Raw genomic sequence first — 21,942 nt, forward strand, 5'->3', positions numbered from 1 at the left:
GCTTCCCTTTCAATTTCATTGAAGAGTTTGAGGAGTGTCGGCATTAAGTCTTCTTTGTATTTCTTGTAGAATTTAGCAGTGAATCTGTCTGGGCCTGGGTTGCTTCTTTGTAGGTAAAGACTTAATTACATTTTCAATTTCATTAATAGAAATTGGGTTATTCAGCAGTTTTACATCTTCTTGACCTAGCTTTGGTACTTCATATGTTTTGAACCAACTCTTTGATTCATTGATTCTTTGGATTGTTTTCTTAGTCTCTATTGCATTAATTTCTGCTCTGATTTTTATAATTTCCTTCCTTCTTTTGGCTTTGGGCTTGACTTGCTCTTCTTTTTCTAGATGTTTGAGGTATAGCATCAGGTTATTTATTTGTATTCATTCTGTTTTCCTCATATGGGAACTCAGTGCATTAAATTTTCCTGAGGACAGCTTTCATTGCATCCCACAGGTTCTGGTAAGTTGTATTTGAATTTTCGTTTGCTTGTAGGTATTGTTTAATTTCTTCTTTAATTTCCCCTGTGACTCACTGATTACTCAAGAGTGTGTTATTCAGTTTCCATGTGTTTGTGGACTTTTGCAGTATCTTTTATCATTAGTTTCTAATTTCATGGCACTATGATCCGATAACATGCATGGGATAATTTCAACTCTTTTGCATTTATTTAAATATGTTCTGTGGGCAAGTATATGGTCCGTTTTAGAGAATGTCCCATGTACTGCTGAGAAAAATGTGTATTCTGATGTTGTTGGATGGAACACTTTGTATATGTCTATCAAGTCCATTTGTTCACAGGTGTGATTCAGTTCTCTTATTTCTTTGCTGATTTTCTGTCTGGTTGATCTGTCTCTTGGTGTCAGTGGTGTGTTAAGGTCTCCTGTTATAATTGTGTTATTGCTAATTTGGTTTTTCATTTCTATTAATACTTGCTTTATATAACTGGGTATTCTGAAATTTAGTGCATATATATTTAAGATTTTTATGTCTTCCTCTTGAAGTTTTCCCCTAACCAGTATGCAATGACCTTCTTTATCTCTTCTGATCATTCTTGGTTTGAAGTTCACATTTTCTGCAAACAGAATAGCTACCCTTGCTCTTTTTGAGTTCTTGTTGCATGAAGTATTGGTTTCCATCCTTTGACTTTCAGTCTATGAGTATCCTTTTGGGTTAGATGGGTTTCTTGTAGACAGCATATGGTTGTATGTTGTTTCTTGATCCATTCTGCCAGTTTGTTTCTTTTAATTGGTGCATTGAGACCATTTACATTAATGGTTATAACTGTTATATATTGTTTATTGTTGGCATGTTATCTTTCTGCTGTTGCATCTTTCTGTTCTGTTTAATTGTCTACTTTGCTTAGTGGTTTTTTTCCTAAGTGTATCTAAACTGTCATTCTTTGCAGGGTTGGCTTGGTGATAATGAAGTTCTTCAGCTGTTCTTTGTCATGGAAGTATCTTATTTCTTCATCCATTTTGAAGGACAGTTTTTCAGGGTACATCAGTCTAGGTTGGAAATCATTTTCCCTTAGGATCTGAAATACTTCACTCCATGCTCTTCTTGACTTGTTTGTGCTGAGAAGTCTGCTGTGATTCTGATAGGTTTGTTGGATTTCTGGGATGGTGATTATTATATGTCTGAGTATAATTTTATTTTGGTTATGGCTATTTGGAGTTCTTTATGCTTCACTGATCCTGATGTCAGTTTCTAATCTCATGTTTGGGAAATTTTCAGCTATTACTTCTCTAAATATCCTCTTGACATCCTTTATGCTAATCCCCTTCTTTTGCATTTATCCCTATCAATCTTATGTTGTTTTTCTTTGCATCATCTTATAGCTGTTGAATTGTTATTTCCTGATTCCTTGTTATTTTTAAAAGATCTTTCCTTCCTGTTCACTAGCTGCAATCTTGTCTTCGAGGTCTGAAATTCTATCTTCACTTTCATTGAGGTGGTTTTTACAGCTTTCAATTTTTGATTTCCTGTATATCTCTTTGCATCTGCTTTATGTATTCTGTTTGTTTCTTATATTGCTCATCCAGGGATTCTATTTTTTTTGTTTAGTTCCTCCAGTTTTTTAACTGTGCCTTCTTTAGATATGTTCAGCATCTCTTTCATTTCTTTTATCATTTCTTCTTTATCTGGGAGATTATTTCTAGTTTGAATTCCTTTAAAGCTTCCCAGAGTTGCTTCTTTATTTCAGTTGCTATTATTTCAGATGTATGGCATGTGTTTTCTTTTATGTACATAGCTCCTAAGTTTTCTTAGGATGGGCTGGAGGCTTGAGATTATATTTTGGTCTTTCATTTTGTCATTTTCCTATATTTCTGTGTTTCAAGGGTTATTCCTGGGCTTTCCCAGGGCCTGTTGGAAATCCTCCTCTATGCTCTCAGCTCCTGGGATTGTGGCCACCCACTTCCCAGGATTGAGAGAGGGTCACTGGTATAGAGCAGGCAGGCCCAAGCCCTGTGGGGCCAGTTGAGTGTGGTAGGAAGCTGTGAAGTTCCTTGGCTGGTGGGAGCAATGATCCCAAACTCCTGGGCTTGGGATGGTGCAGAGACACTCACCTCAGGCCACCCAGTTTCCAGAATTGAGGGTGCAGGCAGCCCAAATCCCCAGAGCTGGAAGTTGGTGTAGGCAGGTTCAAGACCTGCTGAGCTGGTCCAGTGCAGCAGGAAGCTGTGAAGTTCCCTGGCCGGTGGGAGCAAAGATCGAACTTTTTTTTTTAACCCCTTTAAAGTGTGAAATTTGGAGCTGAGCCTGGTGGTCACGCCTGTAATCCCAGTACTTGGGAGTCTGAAGCAGGAGGATTGTTACAAGTTCAAGATCAGCCTGGGCTATAAAGTGAGTTCAAGGCCAGCCTGAGCTGCGTAGTGAGATCCTGTCTCAAAAAGACAAAAAAGAAAGAAAGAAAGAGAAATTAGGAGATCTTATCATATGTACAAAACAACATGCTGTCTAATTACAGGACTCTCCATGGTCCTAGTTAAGGAAACCCATGGCCTTTGCTACTGTGTCCTTACAGATACATCTTCTTCCCAGTAACCATGGCCAGGCTGGCTATCTCATATAAACTGAATCATACCCTGTGTCCATTGGTGTCTAGATTTTTTTCTCTTAGCATACTTTCAAGGTTCATCCATGTATACTACCCCGTTCTTTGCCATGGCTAAGTGGTATTCCATTGTGAAGATAAAACTGCATTTTGTTTATTTGTCCAGAAATTAGGTGTTTGTGGTGCTTTCACTGCTTCGGCCACCGCGAGTCTTGCTGCAGTGGATATTGGCGTCAGTGTTGGCGTGGACATAGGTTTCCAGATCTCGTGGGTTTGTGTGAAGGAGTTGAATTATTGGGTCATAGCGTAAGTGTGTGTAAGTGTTTTGAGGACTGGCCTCACGTTTTCCAAGTGGGTCAATATTCTGTTACCAGCAGCAATATTTGAGGGTTCCAATTTGCCCTCAATCTTACTAGCACTCGCTCTTTTCCTTTTTTTTAATAACCATTTTAGTGACCATAGAATGACATCTTGATGATGCCTCTGACTTACATTTCCCTAATATCTCTGGGTACCCTTTCGTGTGCTCATTAGCTATTTGTGTATTTCCTTTGGACACATGCCCATTCAAGTCCCGCCCCCCGCTTTTCTTCTTTTTTTTGTAAACGTGCCCATTTTTTAAATGAATTTTGTGGCTGAAGTTGTAAGCCCTTAATATATCTGAGAAGTAAATTTTTATGAGATAAAAGATTTTCATTCCATGAACATGAGTTGTCTTTCCATTTTTATGTATGCCCTTTTCAATTTAATTCTGACATGTTTTGCAATTTCCATTGTAGAGATCATTTATGTCTAAGTTTTTCCTACTTACTATTTTTAATATCTTTTTTTTTTTGGTCTTTTTCCTTTTTATCGGTACCAGGGATCGAACTCATGACTGCCTGCTTGCAAGGCAGGCGCTTATGATGCTAAGCTAAACCTCCAGCCCCTATTTTTAATATCTTATAGCTATTATGAGTGGAATTACTGTCTTGATTTTTCTTGGCAGTCTTGTTACTGTTGTATTAAAAAGCTACTGTTTTTTGTATGCTGATTTCATATCCTGTGATACTGAATTTATATAATGAATTCATTTATTAGTTCTAATAGTCCTTTGATGGACTATTCCATTTTTTTTCCATATATAAAATTATGTTGGCTTCAACTAGGGATAATTGGACTGTTTCCTCCCTATTTGGATGTCTTTTTTTTTCTTTTTCTTGTCTTAGTGCTCTGGCTTAGTCTTCCAATACTACGTTAGGAGAGAGTGGTGACAGTTGACAGCCCTAGGTGAGTGTGGTGGCACACCTGTAATCCTGGCACGTGGTAGGTTGAGGATTACAGTGAGTTGAGGCCAGCCTGGGTTACATAGTGAGTTCAAGGCCAACCTGAATTTCAGAGTGAGACTGACTCAACCAACAAACTAAAGTTAGCAGCCTTGTCTTGTTCCTGATCTTAGGAAAAAAAAAAAAAAACATTGCAGCTTTCTGCCATTCAGTATGATGGGTTTGTAATGAACATCCCTTGTGGTGAGGTGTGTCACTATAATACTTACTGTTTTGAAGTGTCTTATGAAGGAAATGTTGAGTTTTATCACATGATTTCTCTGTATCTGTTGAGATGATAGTATCATCAGAGTGAGATGTTTCATGCTTACTGACTTGTGGATGTTTAACCATCCTTGCATTCTTTGAATAAAACTCCCTTGATCGTGGTATATACTCTTTTTATATGCTGTTGGATTTGATTTTAATTTTTTGTTTTTGAGGCTGCTTTGAACTTGCTGTGTTGCCCAAGTTGCCCTTGAACCTACAGTGATTTTTCTGCCTCAGGGAGTGCTGGAATTATGGGAGTGTGTGTCACCACACCCAGCTGATTGTTTAGTATTTTGTTGAGGATTTTTGCATGTATTTAAATTCTCTCTAATTTTGTTGTACCTTGTCTGATTTTGGAATCATGGTAATGTTGGCCTTGTATATTGATTTTGGAAGGGTTCTCTTCATTTCAAAACTTTGAAATAATTTGGAAAGAAGTGGTATTAATTTTTTAAAAATTTGATAAAAATCGTTGGTTAATCTATCTGGTCTGGGATTTTCTTTTTTGAGATACTTTTTATTACTGATTGAATCTTGTCATTCATGTTGGTCTGTTCAGGTTTTCTTTGTCATCATGGTTTGATTTTAATAGGTCATGTGTCTCTTAAGACCCATTTTGTTTTTAGGATTTCCATTATTTTTGGCATACTGTGGTTTGCCATAATGCTTAACAATTCTTTTTATTCCTGTAATATCAATTTTAGTTTCTCCTTCATCCTTGATTTTATTTGGTTCTCTCCCACGCCCGTGCTGTCCACATGCAAACCCTCTTTTGTCTTTGTTGCTCTAATATAATGTGTTAGTGTGTGTGTGTGTGTGTATATATAAAATTTGTTTTTACTTTGATCTTTGTTATTTATTTCCTCCCATTATAGTGGGTTTGATTTGTTCTTCGTTTTCTTGCTCCTTGAATTGCACTGAATTTTAAATCTTTTTTCTAATGTAGGTAGTTGTTACTGCACACCTTCCTCTTCAACAGTTTTTGCTTTATTCGATGAGTTTTGATACCTTGTTTCAATTTTCGTTTCTTTTTTTGGGATTGGGGATCAAATCATGTTCTTGTGCTTGCCACTGAGCTATTTTCTGCCCCTTGTTTCAATTTTAAACGGTTTCAGGATATTTTTAAATTTCCCTTTTGATTCCTTCATTGGCCCATTGTTTAAGAGAATGTTGTTTAATTTCTGTGCATTTGAACAGTTTTGAAAGTTACTTTTGTGAATTGGTTTATCTCCATTCTGGTCAAAGGAGGTAAAAGTGTTAATTTTGGTATTTTGAACTTGTTGAAACTTACTTTGTGATCTAGTATGTTGGGAAATATTTCATGTGCTGTAAGATGAATGTGGATCCTTAAGATGTTGGATGAAATGTTCAGCAAATGTCTTCTGGGTCCTTTTGGTCACAGACATGTCCTATCTGTGGTCCTTGGGTTTTGCTAGTGCTAAATTTTAAAAAATGCTCCTTATATACATTAATTATGCTTTATATGTATTTTATATGCAGCCTAAAACAATTCATCTTCACTCAGAGTGTCCCAGGCAAACTGTCCAATGGTGGGCAGCAGGTTGGACACAGCTGGGCATAGGAGTTTAGCTCTGATGCTTCTTAATTGATTTTCTGATAATCCATCCACTGGTGAAAGTAGGGTTTTGTCATAAAAGTCTCTGTGGTTGTGTTAGGCTCTGCTCTCCTTTTAGATCTAATGTTTACTGTGTATAATTGGGTACTCTACTGTTGTGTGTGTATATGTTGACATTTGTTACCTAGTTTAGTTGACGCCTTTACACAGTGATCATTTTTGTTTTTTTGTAGTTATTAAAGTCTATTTTATCTGATACTTATATGTCTGTTTCTGCTCACTTTTTGTTTGTTTATACTGTACAGTATTTTTTGTATTCCATTACTTTTGGCCTCTGTGTGTGACTTTTGGTAAAGTGACTTTCTCCTACCAGGATATCTTAGAGTCTTGGTTTTGTTTTGTCTTTTTGAGACAGTCTCGTTATGTAGTTTAGACAGTCTGGAACTCATTATGTAGCCCATGCTGGCCTTGAACTTGCAGTGATCCTCCTGCTCAGTCTCCTGAGTGCTGGACACCATGCCTGGCTTCTGAGTCTTGGTTTTTTTTTTATTTAGTCACTCTGTGTCTTTTAATCTGAGAAATTTATTTATGTTCAAAATTATAAAGACATGTAAAGACATCTACCCCTGTTGTTTGGTGAATCATTTTGGTTGTTTTATATATCTTTTGTTTCTGGCCTCCTCTCTTATTGTTTATCTGTGTGGTTTTGTAATTTTCTTTGTTGATAAGGTTTGCTTTCCTGTCCTTTGTCCTTTGTGTTACCTGTATTAGGATTGAGTTTGGTGTTTTTATGATGTAGTTACCATATTGGCTCTGGCATAGAACTTCCTTAAGCTTTCCTTACAGGGCTGACCTCATGATGGCGGATTCTTTTAGTTATTCCTTGTCTTGGGAAAACTTTATTTCTTCTTGGTTTCTGAAGAATAGCTTTGCTGGGTATAAAATAATTGATTGGCAAGTTTTTTTTCTTTTCTTGTCTTATAAGGTTTTACAGATTTCAACCTACTGAGGATTTCCTTAAGTGTGACTTTATGCTTTTCTCTTGCTGTTTTCAGATTTCTTTTTCTTTTACTTTTGACAATCTGACTGTATTATTACTGGGAGAATGTGTTAGGCAGCTTCCTGTTACTTTAACAAAATACATGAGATAACCAGCTTACAAAGAGGAAAGATTTAATTTTGCATTTCAGTCCATGATTTTGCTTGTGCTGCTGAGCTAACTCCCCAGCCTTAGTCCATGACCGATTAGTGCTGTTCCTTTGGGGCTTGTGGTGAGACAGTGAATCGTGGCGTGGAGGGTGTGGTGTAGCAAAGCTATTTTCTTCCTTGGTAGAATGCAAAAATAGATAAGAAGCAGCAAGGGTTCCATCATCCCCTTTGAAGGTATGCTCCAGTGACCAAAAATGTCTTCTTAGACACCATCTAATGAAACTCCTAGTATCTCTAATAGAGCAAAACTGAAAACCAAGCTTTGAACAGAGGCCTTGGTGGGACATCCCAGAGCCACAGCAGATACACAGAGGAGCTCTTGGCTTGGTCTGTGACTGTTAGAGGTCCTTGGGCTACCTGGGTCTGACTGTCCACTTCTTCCCCAAGATTCAGAAAGCTTTTAGCAATTATGTCATCAAATAGGTTTTTACCTTCTCTTTTCCTTTGGAATACTTACAATGCAGATGTTCCCTACTAATCATCTTCCCTAAGTCCTATAAGCTTTTTCTTCTTTTTCTATTTCTTCTGTTACCTTTACATCTGTTTACTTTTTATATCTTAAGAGTAACATATATTACCATTTTCATTGTTGGTCATTATAAAGGCATAATTAATTAATTAATTTTTGTCTTTTTGAGACAGGGTCTTGCTCTGCAGTTCAGGGTGGCTTTGATCTCACTTTGTAGCCCAGGCTGGTCTTGAACTTTCAGTGAACCTTCTGCTTTAGCCTCCCGAGTGCCGGGATAACATGTATGCACCACCACACCCAGCTAAGAGACAGTTTATTTAAAATATTTGTACCATTTCTGAACAATCCATTTAGTCTAAAAGTAGAATTTCCATTTCAGTTGAGATAAAGGGAAGAAATTGGGAGTGGAACAGTCTTTAAATAAAAATCCTGCCTTAAATTTTCATGAACCTTTATAATAGTTACTAAAGTGAATTACTGAATGGTTATTTATTACAGTCATGGAATACTGACTAAAACACCTTCCTTGTAAGTCTCCATGCTTTGGGCATCTCTGCCACGTCCTCACTTTACTCTGTTTCTCTGTCTCCAACACTCCGTGCCATGGCCGTGTGTGTGTGTGTGTGTGTGTGTGTGTGTGTGTGTGTGTGTATTTGGATCCTTTTTTGGAGAGGGAAATGTGCCAAGTACTTTGAGTTAACATCCGTCTCCTTTGATCTTAGGGTGAAACCTTTCCTTCTTTCACTCAATGAGACATTAGTTGTAGTTTTATTATAGATGACTTTACTAGGTTAACAAAATAATCTTCTGGTCTTGGATTGTTGAGTATTTTCTTATGAAAAGGTACAAATGCTTTTCTGTATCTGTTAGACAAATTGTATTTTTTCCTTTGGCTTATTTTAGTTTACTGTATTAGTCAGCTCAAGCTGTCACATAAAATAATATTTTGTAGGTTCAAAGCCTAGGAAATCCAAGATAAGGTTCTGTCTGAGTTGGTTTTGGCTGAGCCTCTTTTCCTAGCTTGTAGATAACTCCTTTCTCACACTGGGAAGAGAGAGGCAATGATCTTCCATCTTCTTTCAGAAAACCACCCGTTCTACCTGATTAGGATCCCATCCCTGCAACTATTTAGTGATAATTATCTCTGGAAGCCCTGCCTCCAAGCATACTGTAGTTACAGTAGAGGTGAAAACTTCAACATGCTAGTTTTGTGGAAGGGAAGTTCAGTCTGTGGTAATTATACTGGGTGAGATTTGGATCTTCAGCTAACCTTGCATTCCTGGGCTATGGTGTAAAATCCTGTTTACACATTGCTCGATTTGGTTTGCTCATATTCATTTCAGCATTTTTACATTTGTATCATAAAGGAATATATATAGTTCTTTGACTTGCTTTTCTTGCAATGCATTTTGACATTAGGGTAACATCAGCTTCACAGAATGAACTGAATGGGGTTTCTTTATCTTTTTGCCAGAAGAGTTCATAAAGCATTGTGTGTAGAGATGGTGACATAAGTATACATGATGGCAGTATCTGTAGCTTTCTGACCAGCTTGTTAACTTACAAGTGTCTGAAGTTTTTCTTTAGGGTCTAAGTGATAGAGTGGTGTCGTACATGAAGTGGTAATAGAACAATACTCTGGTTCTGCTAATGCTGAAAACATTACATCTTATATGACACTTAAGATAAGTGAATAATATATAAAACTTCTGCTGTGTGATGGCCTTTGTTTTAATTAATAGTAAACACTTAATTTCTATGAAAAATATTTTTTGAAAGTTTTACTTTTCTTTTTAAAAAGAAATGCTTTTTAATGCTGGTCATAAAGATGAGGAGAGGGCCAGGGATTTAGCTCAGCAGTGTAAGCACCTGCTGGGCAGGCACAGGGTCATAACTTCAATCCCCAGTACCAAAAAACAAAAACAAAAAAAACCAATTACAAAATACACTTAAGGCTATTTTTAGTATTTCTCATGATTAATAAGTTTTATCATTACTTGACTGGAAGATTACTTGTTGAAGCTATGACAGTAGTGAAACATTAATTATTTACAGATTCTATTCAACAAGTACTTAATACAATTTTTGCCTAACAGCTTAAAATAATAATTCTTACTTACTTGTTTACTCTTACAAAAAATTAGCTTTTTAAGATTCTGTTGCTGAGACTGTCAGTAGTAGAGGGCTTACCTAGCATGTGCAAGGCCCAGGGGCTTGATGTCTAAAACCACCAAAAAAAGGAAAAAAGATTGTGTTGACCATAGTCAGGGTAGCTTGTATTAATATGGAAGATCATGTCAAGACCTTGGAAAACGGTAAAGGCAGTGAAGAAATGTGGGGTCTAGTGGAGTATTCCACAGAAACCAAAAAGAGAAACAGCTGCCAACCTAGAGTTCTCTGCTAAGTAAGTGTATTTTAAAAGGAAAGTGAAGTAACAATATTTTCAGGAGACAGAAATTAAGGGAATCTGTCACCAGCAGACTCTCACTAAAGGAAGAACTCAAAGGAGTTCTTCAGGCAGAAGGAAAATGATTCTGGATGGAAATTCAGAGATAACAGGAAGTGATGACGTTGGAGGGAAAGGTAAATACTACACAGGCAGTGTAAATGGGTCCACCACACTGCCGTGCAGGTTGGAGGGCAGCAAGTGAACTTAATTGCTTTTTTCTTTTCTTTTTCTTTCTTGCTTTTTTTTTTTTTATCGGTACCAAGGATTGAACTCATGACTGCCTGCTTGCAAGGCAGGTGCTTATGCCACTGAGCTAAATCCCCAGCCCAGTGGACTTAATTTCTAAGGACCCCAGATTGTTCATGATGAGACTAAAAACCAGAAGTCATTTTAAACTGGGCGTGGTGGCACACGCCTATAATCTTAGCACTCAGGAGGCTGAGGCGGGAGAATTGCCAGTTTTGAGGCCAGCCTGAGCTACATAACATTTCAAAAAACAAAAAATAAAAACAAACAAAAAGTCATTTTAGACTCTGGTAGTTTAGGTAGTTCAGGGGTGTTTGTTTTCATTTGTTACTCATATTAGTGTAGGAAAATATTCTATAATTGATAACCAGATTAACAGGGAAAAGTCAGAATAATACACAGTCCACAAGAAGCCAAGGAAGAGAAGAAAAAAGGGTATCATATAGGTAAGAGTAATAAAATATTTGAAAAGAAAAATGAACATTTAAGTCTGAGTATATCCAAGTAATATATTAAATGAAAGCAGATGTAGCACGTAAATTAAAAACACGTCCAGTGACTGGGGCATAGCTCGGGGTTAACTGCTTGCTTAGTAGGTGTCAAGCCCAGCATTGCTCCCCAGCACTGTAAATCCAAAGGAAAAGAAAAAATAAAGTAGTTTAATATTTTAGTGAATGTCCAAGACACAGAAATAAGTAAACAAAGAATAAACCCTACCCTAACCTCCAGATACAAGTTACAATACGCACAACCAGCTGGGCCTGGCCTCACATGCAAACAGCAGCAACCACAGGGACAGAACAGTAAGAAATTTCCTGTGTGTGGATCGGAAGAGTAACTGTTGGAAACGTGTCAGTTCTTCCCATACGTTTACAGTTATCTAGTGAGATCCCATTAAAATCTCAGAAGTTCAGGTCTGGGATACAGCTCAGTGACACAGCGCCTGCCTGCCTGGCAAGTGTGAGGTCCTGAGTTTGATTCCTGGTACTAAAAAGAAAACAAAAAAAATCTCAGAAGTTTTCTTCTTTCTTTTTTTCTTTTTTAGAAGTTTTCTTAAAATGAAAATTAAGCCAACTAAAAATAAAAATGGGAGGTTAGAAAGCTAAGAAGAACCAGGGTAATCTTACAAAAGGTCAAAGTGAGAGACTGTGTCTGAGCAGATGTCAAAACCTCCTAACCTGCATTCAGACAGTGGGCCTCGGCACACTGTTAGAGAGGCTGAGATAGGCCGGAAACTCCAGAGGCAGCACGCGGATGCTGTGGGGAAAGTGGTGCTGCGGAGAAGTGGAGAACTTTCCTGGGTTAACTGAGTACCATCTGAAGACACAAGGGAATTTTCTTGCACTCTGTATAAAAGTCAGCTAATGAAACTTCTAGAAAGATAGTACCGAGTATTGGTGAGGAAGAAGACCAGTGAAAGCTTCTAGAAACAAATAGAAGAAACTCTTCCTGACTTGGGGGTGTGGGGGTGGGTAAGGGAGCGTTTCCTAGGTACAAAAATCACTGGAAAAGGAAAAAAAAGAAGTAATACACTAGACTGCAGTACAGTTAAGAAGCAACAAAAGATGATTAAGAAAATTGAAGGACAAGAGGAATATACTTGTAACATACACAACTGAACAGAGAAGTTGTGTCCAGAATAAATACGGACTTTCTATAACTCAGGAAGAAAGAGAAAATCTATTTAAAAACTAGGAAGAGACTTGGAAGGCCCATCTTAAAAATAAAAAGATACGCAATGGCCACGAAATATGAAAGTTATCACAAAAATTACAGTTTAAAAATGACATAACATCTAGCATATTCTACCAGAGTTTAAATTGGAAAGTATTGGTGAGGAAGGAGACCAGCGTTACACCACTAGGAGGGGTATAAGTTGGCACAACCACATTGGAAGCCTAGCTTGCAGTTTGCACTACAGCAAAACAGAAGCAAACTCCATGGCCCTTATGTGCTACTCCTGGAAATAGACTCCTCAAAGGCACGTGGGTATTGGCACTGAGAGATACCTAAGGAGGTTCCTTCTCATTATTAGTAATAGCCAGATGTTGGAAGCAACACAAATGTCATCAAGAGCAGGACGGGTAAGTAAAGTGCAATGCAAACCTGAAAATGAGCAGCCTGCTGCACATGTAGAAGAGTATCCCACCGAGTTAGGCAAGAGAAGCTGAAAGTCAAAGAATGCCTGTTGTAGGGGCTGGGGATTTAGCTCAGCGGCATAAGCACCTGCCTTGCAAGCAGGTGGTTGTGAGTTTGATCCCCGGTACAGATAAAAAAAAAATGTCTGTTGTACGACTCCATTTGTATATGTTTCAGAACTTTTCAAAAGTACAGAATTAAAAATTAGGGAGCTGCATCTGTCGGCACACACCTGTAATCCCAGGACTCAAGCAGCGGAGGCAGGAGGATCACCGCAAGTTTGAAGCCAGGCGGGCTTCATGGTGAGTTCAAGACCAGCCTAAATTGCATAGCGAGATGAGACCCTGTCTTGAAAAACAATCAAAAATTAGGATTACACACCCAATCCTAGGCATACACCTGTAACTCAGCACTCAGGAGGCTGAACCAGGAGGACCATTGCGAGTTTGAGAACAGCCTGTGCTACAAAGTGAGTTCAAGGCCAGCCTGAACTGCATAGTGAGACCCTGTGTCCAAAAAGACAAACAATAACCCCCCCAAAAAACTCCCAGAATAACAGTTACTTTTGGGGAAGAGTAAGGAAATACTAGATTGGAGTGGGACATTGGATTTCTAGATGCTTACTGGGTTTTAGGGGTCGTTATGGATGTGTTTACTTTATGGTAATTTATTGAACAGTATGTATATGAGTTTTGTATTTTTTGTTTATGTTTTATATCAGTTCAAAAGTTCTAAAGAAATTGACCCTTCTGGAATTTTTATAGTGCAGTGGTTACTGCACTTCATGGAAATGAAGTTTTCTATTCACGTTGCTTTTTTTCTTTGTCTTGGCCCAGAGAGGACAAGGTTAATTTTAACTGGCTGTTTATTGGTTCCCTTGTGCCTTCGTCCCCTTAGCTCCTGGCAGTCTAGCACTGGCCATGGGTACCAGGCAGCGTGAGACCGGTGTGATCTATTGATAGAGGTCTGAGACGGCACTAGAGAAAACCTCTGTGGAGAGCCGGGAAGGAGATCACTCCAAGGCTCGTCCCAGTGACGGGAGCTTTTTCAGTTTTTCATCATCGAAAAACACTGTTCAGTTACAGACGACGGTTACAGTGCGCCCCTCCTGCTAGCGCAGCACAGTGAGCAAGGAATGAACTTCAGAGTTAGATTCAAGTCCTGCGTTTCTGAGTCCCAGGTTTGCAGCTGGTGCAGTTTTCTGGTGTACCCTCCCCCCGTCTCTCCTGTGATGGCGGGGCACTGTTCTCCCCCAGCGAGATTCACGCTTCTCCCAGGAACACATAGATAGCTGTCTTCTGTGACCATCTCACTATTGTTGATTCTTAAATATTCTGTTTTTCCTTTTAGCATTTGTTGAGTGCTGGGCACAGGAGAGTGGTCAGGCAGAACAGACAACAGATCATTCAGAGTGGACAACAGAGTGTGATTGACCCCAGCACCATGGACCGCTTCCTGCAGGACGTGCTGCAGCACCACCCCCACAACTACCAAGACACCAGGTGAGGTGGCACCCACAGCGTCCGTCACAGCAGGGGCCGGTGTCACGGCTCTGAGGCTTCTTCCAGTTAGGTTTAAATCAAGAGAAAGTGAGTTGTTTCGCTAGGCCAGCGCAGCAGTGCTGAGCTACACCACAGCTCCCGAGTAAGGTGTCGGGGCAGGAAGGGAAGAGTGATCGGGAGGAAAAACACGGAGGTGGAACTTCAGTACATGGGGAAAGGAGCGGAGGAAGGGGACCAAAAGTGAATTAGCTGTGTTCCGTACACGTCATCCATGACAGGTGTGACCACTGCATACTGCAAACAGGTAGTATGAAAAATACAGTGAAAGCTTATCCAGTCACTTCCACTTGCAATCTTTCTTGCTTGCTTTTTTTGAGCGACGGTCTCATTATGTAGCTGGGGCTTGAACTCACTTGTATGTTTTATATCAGTTCAAAAGTTCTAAAGAAATTGACCCTCGAACACATGGCTTACAAAAACGTTGCAAATGTTGCAAAAAATTTTTGTATCTTGTCTGTTAAGTCTAAAATATTAAGCCTAAAGTCACCACAGTCCAATGATTCGAAATAGGAAATTGCATGGGTATCACACTGTTAAATACGTTAAGGTGTGTCAGTGGTCCTTCTTCTAATACCTCTGGCCCAGAGTCCAGTCCAAAGTGATGACCCTGTGTCGCTGTCCTGTCCCCTGAGGCTCTGATCTTAAACATTTCTCAGTCTCTCTTTACTGTTAAGACCTTGATACTCCTGGGTTTTTTTTTCCCTGCCTACTTATTTTTGTATTTTTTCTTTTTCTTTTGGATTTTCACTTCCTGTAAGCAGCCATTGATTTATTTTTCCCCTCACAACAGTTTACTAGACCTTAACCAGAGTTCTGCCACAAGGAAGAGCTTTACTTGTTCTCTTGTTATTTTTTCAGATCAGTAGATTCATGGCTCATTCTCCTACCATTCCACCTAATCTGTCCATTTATTTTGTTACTGAAATTGTTCTTTAGTGTGAAACTGTGCAGATACTTTAAACCCTTGGATAGACGTTCCAGATAGGTAAAAAATTATGTATAATTAGCCTGTGTGAGCAAAATTGAACTTTTGCTCATTAATTGGTCATATTTTATCCTATGTATTGTATGTTCATATCCTTTGTCCAGTTTGCTATTGAGTTATTTATATATTTTGGACTATTACGATATGGAGAGTAGTTCCTTATATTTTAAGTCTGGGTGTTTGCTTAGAGTCTGTTACTTTTTAACTGTATGTGGTACCTCTCTGTCTTTTTTTCATATCCTTGTTCAGTTTATTTAGTTTTCAGTGCTGGTGCTCAGAGCCAGAGATTCATACGTGATAGGCAATCATTCTACCACCCAGCCCTTAGATATTTTTCATTATCTTGGAATTTGTTTTTGTATGTGGTACAAGGCAGGACTCGTATTTAATTTTTTAAAAATATTAAATGTATATCATTCCCGATATAAAATGTCATTACCAGCAACTAATTTCTGCATTAGTGTGTTTTTGCATCTTTTCTTGTTGCTGAGACCAAATGCCTGATACCCAGAGCTAAAAGGAGGAAAGGTTTATTTGAGCTCACAGTTCGTGGAGGTGTCGGTCCACATCTGCCAGCTCCCAAGGCTGGGGTGTGTGGCAGAGGGGCGTCACAGAGGAGAAACAGTTCAAGAAGAGCAGGCAGGAAGCAGGATTGAAAGCCCAGCTGGGGTTTCCCTTTTAAATCAGTCCATTCAGCCACACCCAGAACTGCACTAATCCAGCTGCCACACATCCTTAAATGATATTCAGACATCCTAGATCCAGCCACCTTCAGAAAGCCCCACCTGTGAGTGAGGTGACTTTGGAGGGATGTCTAGATAGGAGCCATAAAGGGGTGTGTGTTTATATATATGAGAAAAATACACATGAAAGTTTAAATGCCATTTTGTTCCTTTTAAAAAAACATGCCAGTGTTCCCTTGTTTATGAGTTCTGAATTACAGGGTTTATCATTTATTAGACCACATTCTCTTTTCCTCCCTTTACTAGACATTGTAGTTTTTTTTTTCTTTTTTCTTTTTTGTCTTTTTGAGACAGGGTTTTACTACGCAGTTCAGGCTGACCTTGAACTCACTTTTGTAGCCCAACTTGGCCTTGAACTCAGGTGATCCTCCTGCCTCAGCTTCCAGAATGCTGGGATTACAGGCCTGTACCAACATACCTGCTTATAGTTTTTCTTTTATTTTAGAAAATCCTGAAAATATAGTTCTTGCTATATTTTTGCTTCTTATTCACTAGCTTTTCTTTTTTTAAACTTACCTTTTTATTGGAGCAGTTTGATTGTTTTTTTCATCTGAAATCAGGTACTCAATTTCTGTTTGCAAATTCTTTTTCATAATGAAAATTGAGAGAGTTTTCGGTGTGATAATCTTACGCATGATATGGGAGTCTTCAGGAAAGACTGTCAAGAGTTCTACTGTAAAAAATAATTAATTATTAAATGTAAGGAATTAGGAGCCAAATTGGGTAACAAAACATGACATAGCCTGAGAGTTATGGCTGTGAGGCCTTGGTGAGACGGAGACCGTTGGGAGATAGAGGATGAGATGACCACTCAGGATGGTTAGATTTAGGGCTGGGAGGGCACCGCTTAGCTTGAGTGATGTGGAACCATGATGGCAGTCCAGCAACTTTCACCACTGTTGGGGTTGCCAAGAAGACCAGGTAGGGGCCACTCCACCTTGGTTGAAGTCCTTGGGATGATTTGCTGTAACAGGACTTTAGTAAGTATATCAGCAGTCTCCCTGGTTGTGGGAAAGGCTTTTGTCTATCCTGAAAAAGTACAAACAAAGGTGAGAAGATATTTGAGAGTTTGTGGCAGGGTATGTATGTAAAATCTACCTGCCAGTCCTGACTAGGGTGGGTTGTGTCAGAGAAATTGATGAATGGGAAAGGAAGGGGGTGCTATGTGTCCCTGAGGAGAATTTTTACTAGAGATGACAGGTGTAAGTTGTTGAGACCTCAGAGTGTCTGGGTCAGTCTGCATAAACACAAAGAAATAAATAAGCATTTTTAAGATCTATGACTGTAAAGTGAGTGGTGGAGGGAAGGATATGAGAGAGCATGGCACCACTGGGTGGACTGGGGTAGCAGCACTGTTGATTACCCTAAGGTTCTATACTAGGTGATAGGACTCATCAGGCTTGAGTACCAGGAGAATGGGAGTATTATAGGGTGAATGAGAAGGTTTTAGAAAACCATTGTCTAAAAGGCGCTTAATTATAGGTTTAAGTCCCTGTAAATATTTGGGAGCTATGGGATATTGGAGAACACAAGGAAAAATTGAAGGGCCCCTGAGATGAATTAAAATAGGCATGGCATGGGTAGCGCAAGTGGGATTGGAGGTATCTCAAACTATGGGATCGACCAGAGAAGAAGGGAGTCTGGAACATGCATGGAATAGGCCCTGTCTGTAAAGCTGCATGGGTTGGCCGGCAACGCCCACTATAGAGACAGGGCTTAATATAGCAGCCTGAAAACTCAGGAAGAACATGACCTCTATGTCCACAAGTACAGAGAATGTCTTACCTGAGGCCTCCAGTGGTATTTGGGGCTCTGAGAAGGACACCTTAATGGGGGCTGTGGGCCCCAAGCCCCATCAATCTTTAGCAGCAAGTCTGAGTAGATCAGTCAGCTATGAATCTGGTGGTGATGGGAGTCTCCTGTGGGGACAAGGAGTTGACGGCTTACCAACTCTCTGGTGTCTAGGACAGTTGCTCTTCCAATGGCCTTTGAGATTGCAATAGGGGCAAGGTCTCAGAAGAACACTGGGGTTGGGGCCCTGTATTGCCTAGTGTCCTTCTTTGTTGTATTGGAAGCATGGTCCAGGAGGGACTCAGGCAGCTCCACCTTGTCTCGGTTTACCTGTCTCAGAGCTCCAAGTGTCACTGCTAAAAGATCAAATTGTTATTTTTCCTTTTGATTTTTATCTCTGTTGTTGAAAACATGAAAAGCCATTTAAAGAAGGTCTCCCTGTGGGGTTTGAGGACCAAGTTTAGCCTTTTGTCTTGGGATCTGGCCCACAGGTGTCTGTCTCCTCTATAGTCACAAGACATCTGGTTTTTTTTTTTTTTTTTTTTGTCTTTTTCATTTCTATCGGTACCAGGGATCGAACTCATGACCGCCTGCTTGCAAGGCAGGTGCTTACACCACTGAGCTAAATCCCCAGCCCCTAGACATCTGGTTTTTATCTTGGGTAGGTGTAGAGCTTTAAGTCTAAAGGAGACAAAGGCAAAGAATCAAGTATGGAGGAGTCAAATAATACAATCAACAGGATATTTATGATTATAACTTTAGTAATGGCTTCTCATAAGGAGGATAAAGACAAGGTCCAGGGAATTTTAGAAACTGGCATGTCATTCATTTGTCATACACACATTTAGGTTTTACAATTATATAAGTACCTTTTATGCTGTTAGAATGTCTAATGCCATCTGATTTTTGGAAGATGGCCTGTTTTATTAATTTTAACTTTTTATTTAGGAGACAGATTAGCTGCAGTGTCATTCAACACCAGTTGAGTCTAGTTAATTATGGCCCCAATGTGCATCATATAATCTTTTTATGGAAAAGATCTGGTGGATCCCAGCAAAAAGAATCCAAAAGGAATTTATAATTATGTCTTGATTTTAGTTGTTGAACATCCAGAAGATTGATGACAGTGCAGTGCAGTAGAGGCAGTATGCTTAACATAGAACATTAAAAGGAACTATTATTTTCTATTAACCATGGGTGTTTTAACATTTGAGCACTGAAGAAATTTTTAACATTGTTTGGACTGCTCACTATTTAAGCATCTCTAAGTATAACATATACATTATATAAATTTTGTTTAAAAATTATCATTTGACTGGTGATCTCGTGTTGGTCTGACCTGAATCTCCTGGCTGAGCACAAAAAAAAGGCAGACGTCTGGATCTGAAAGAAAGCACTTGTCATCATAATCCCAATTTTATATTTGAAGGTGTGAATATGCCATCGAGATAGCAACAATGAATTGTCTTAGTCATATGAACTTTAGTTGAGATGTCTCCCATAAGGCTATGGAGATTATTGGGGCCTCCAATTAATGAACAAGAGCTAGTTAAAGTTACCAAGTGGCCACTTCTTACTCATCTTTTGAAGTCCTGTCCAATGTCTCCTCACCCCAAAGATTTTGTTTAACCAATTTTAACTTCATTTTGAGCAGCTGGCAACCTAGGTGGAAGTATGTTTTTTAAATCTGTAACCCAAATAAACCTTGATTAAGTGATCTGAAAATATAAAAGAGGAGGAAAAATTGTTGAGCTCAAATAAAAAGAAACAGCTGTTTACAGACAGAGCAGGCAAATGGACAAACAGACAACAGATATATATAGACTGACAATCATAAAATTAGAGTGCACTCAAATATGTTTGGCCAATTTGAACAATAATAAATAGACTAGTGTGAACCTTTTGGTAGATTAATAGAGTTCTCTTGAAATAAGAATACCAGAAAAGGAACCTAATTTATGGCTAATCTGAGATAGCTCAGAAAGTAAAAGGAATGTAAATATTAGCTAATCTCTTGGGAACGGGGCCAGCCTGTTCCTGAAGCAGGAGCAGAGACTGAGGCTGAGAAGGCTGTGGCCAACCACTCAGCAGGCATGTGTGGGCAATTATCTGATGATTGGGGGCACAAGATTGTGGCTGCTCATCACGTGACCTGCAGGTGGATACCTGCGGCTGATCGCATGAGGGGCCACAAAGGGGCAGCCACTGACCCTAAGACCCGGTCGCAAGCTGGTGGCACCCTGTCACGTGGCAGAGGGCTACAAGATGGCGGCTGTCTTCTATGTGAGCTGCAGCCAACCATGTAGCCTGCCAGAAGGCAGGAACACAGAAGACCACGTATGGTGAGCTGGCAGAGAAAATGGTGACGCAGGGGAAGGGGACAAAGAGCCTTCAGATGTAACAGTCAGCTCAGGTGGGGGGATTGAGAATTTGGAGACTGGGGAGAGAAACTAAGAGAAGGATTAGAGGCCGCTGTGGTTGAGGGAGGAAGATCAGATGGTGCAGGGGGTATAGGAACCTCTTGCTGAGGAGGCTGCGGGGTTTGGTATGAGAGATGCAGGGGAGGAGCCATAAAGACAGGAACCGCATCATCTGAGGGGGAAGGGGGAAGGGAGGGATCCTGGAGGAGCAGAGCCAGAAGTGTTTGAGCCATCACAGAAGACAGAGTGAGAGAAGGACACATCCTCAGTGTGAAAAAGGCCTAAAGATGAAGGGTTTCTGCCAACTTGCCACCACTGTGACAAAGCGTAAATAAAAGATCAGCTTGTTGGTTCTCATAGCCTTCTAGAGGCCAAGAGCACCAAGGTTATGAACCAGGCACCCAGGTGTGTTTTTCGGGGGACAGGAAATGGTCCTCATGACCGAAATATAAGTGAGCTGAGAGAACAACATCGCCTCGGGATGTAAGAGCTTTAGCTTCCCCCAAGGAACCTGGAAGATGTGCTGGGTCACACTTAACAAAAGAGATTGTCACCAGTTTTGAAAGTGTGACACAGAAAGTTCCAACACCCATTCTCCTCGGCCAGGTCACCGAACAGTGTGGGGTGGGGTTCCAGGGAGCAAAAATATCAGTTTTGCTCAAGCCGTGCAGCCTAAGGAGTGTGAAAACTGGTATCCCTGTTCTGGGGACGGCAGGATGGGTTTTCTGTCGCACACTTGCTAAGGAACGGAAACAAAACCCCAGACGGTAGCTCACCTGTTATGAGTGAGGAAGGTCATTGTTGCATGCGGATTGGCGGTGGCAAGAAAACAGTCCCAGAGGAAGAAAAAGGTGGTTCTTAGGCAGGGGGCTCAAACTGGGAGGGGCCCCACGAGCTGCTCACTCTGCCATGCGAGCCACATGGGTCCCATTATGAAAGTGTTTTCAGCACGATGGAAGAGAGAATATACAGTAAAAATACCGTTTATTCAAAGGACGTGGAGAGAACTCCATGACTGCCAGGGCCTGGCTTTGTCTGGCTGGAACCTGGGGCATGGGATATATAACTTCTGACTGGAGGCTGTGCTTAGGTTGGGCATTGATGACGCTCCAGAAATTGGAGTTTTTTTCCGGTACAGACAAGGGGGGGTTGCAGTTAAGGCTGAGGAAGAAGCAGGAAGTGGTAGGCATCCTGGTTTGGCCTTCTGCCATGTTAGACCACCACTATAATTTCTACTAAAGCAAGAATGTTTCAAAAGGGGTTGGGGATTTAGCTCAGCGGCATAAGTGCCTGTGAGTTCGATCCCTGGTACCGATAAAAAGGAAAAAGACCAAAAAAAAAAAAAGTTTCAAAAATATTTCAAACTGTGAATTTGGGGCTGGGGATTTAGCTCAGTGGCATAAGCGCCTGCCTGACAAGCACAAGGTCATGAGTTCAATCCCTGGCACCAAAAAACAAAACAAAACCAAAAGTATGAAGTTTCCCTTTGACCATACTCTTAGATTTTGATTTATAATTGTTTTATTATTAAATAAATAAAAATTTATTTATATATATTTATAAAATTTCTTTAAGAAACTCCTTTCAAGAGTTATATAAAAGAGAGATTTTTTTTTACCTTTAGTTCTTAGATAGAGGAGTTTTTTTTTGGGGGGGGGGGTTAGGTACCTGGGATTGAACGTGCAACCTTATGCTTGCTAGGCAGGCACTTATGCCACTGAACTAAATC

The 21,942-nt window shown here is 39.9% G+C and overlaps 1 protein-coding gene across 3 annotated transcripts in view; it reads left to right on the forward strand.

Moving 5' to 3' along the window:
- The window catches only part of Zdbf2 (zinc finger DBF-type containing 2), a 55,114-nt gene that overhangs the window by 11,718 nt on the left and 21,454 nt on the right, over positions 1-21,942 (forward strand). For 2 of the 3 annotated variants that reach the window (XM_063237345.1, XM_063237346.1), the window contains exons 3-4: positions 12,890-13,014; positions 14,063-14,214. In XM_063237345.1, coding sequence (XP_063093415.1) covers positions 13,012-13,014; positions 14,063-14,214 — 155 coding nt within the window. In that variant the 5' untranslated portion in view covers positions 12,890-13,011. The remainder of the gene's footprint in view (positions 1-12,889; positions 13,015-14,062; positions 14,215-21,942) is intronic. The other variant, XM_063237347.1, reaches the window with a different exon arrangement.

Source organism: Cavia porcellus, unplaced genomic scaffold, assembly GCF_034190915.1.
Source record: "Cavia porcellus strain 051 isolate PalLab524CR breed Dunkin Hartley unplaced genomic scaffold, mCavPor4.1 scaffold_26, whole genome shotgun sequence".
Taxonomy (NCBI): domain Eukaryota; kingdom Metazoa; phylum Chordata; class Mammalia; order Rodentia; family Caviidae; genus Cavia; species Cavia porcellus.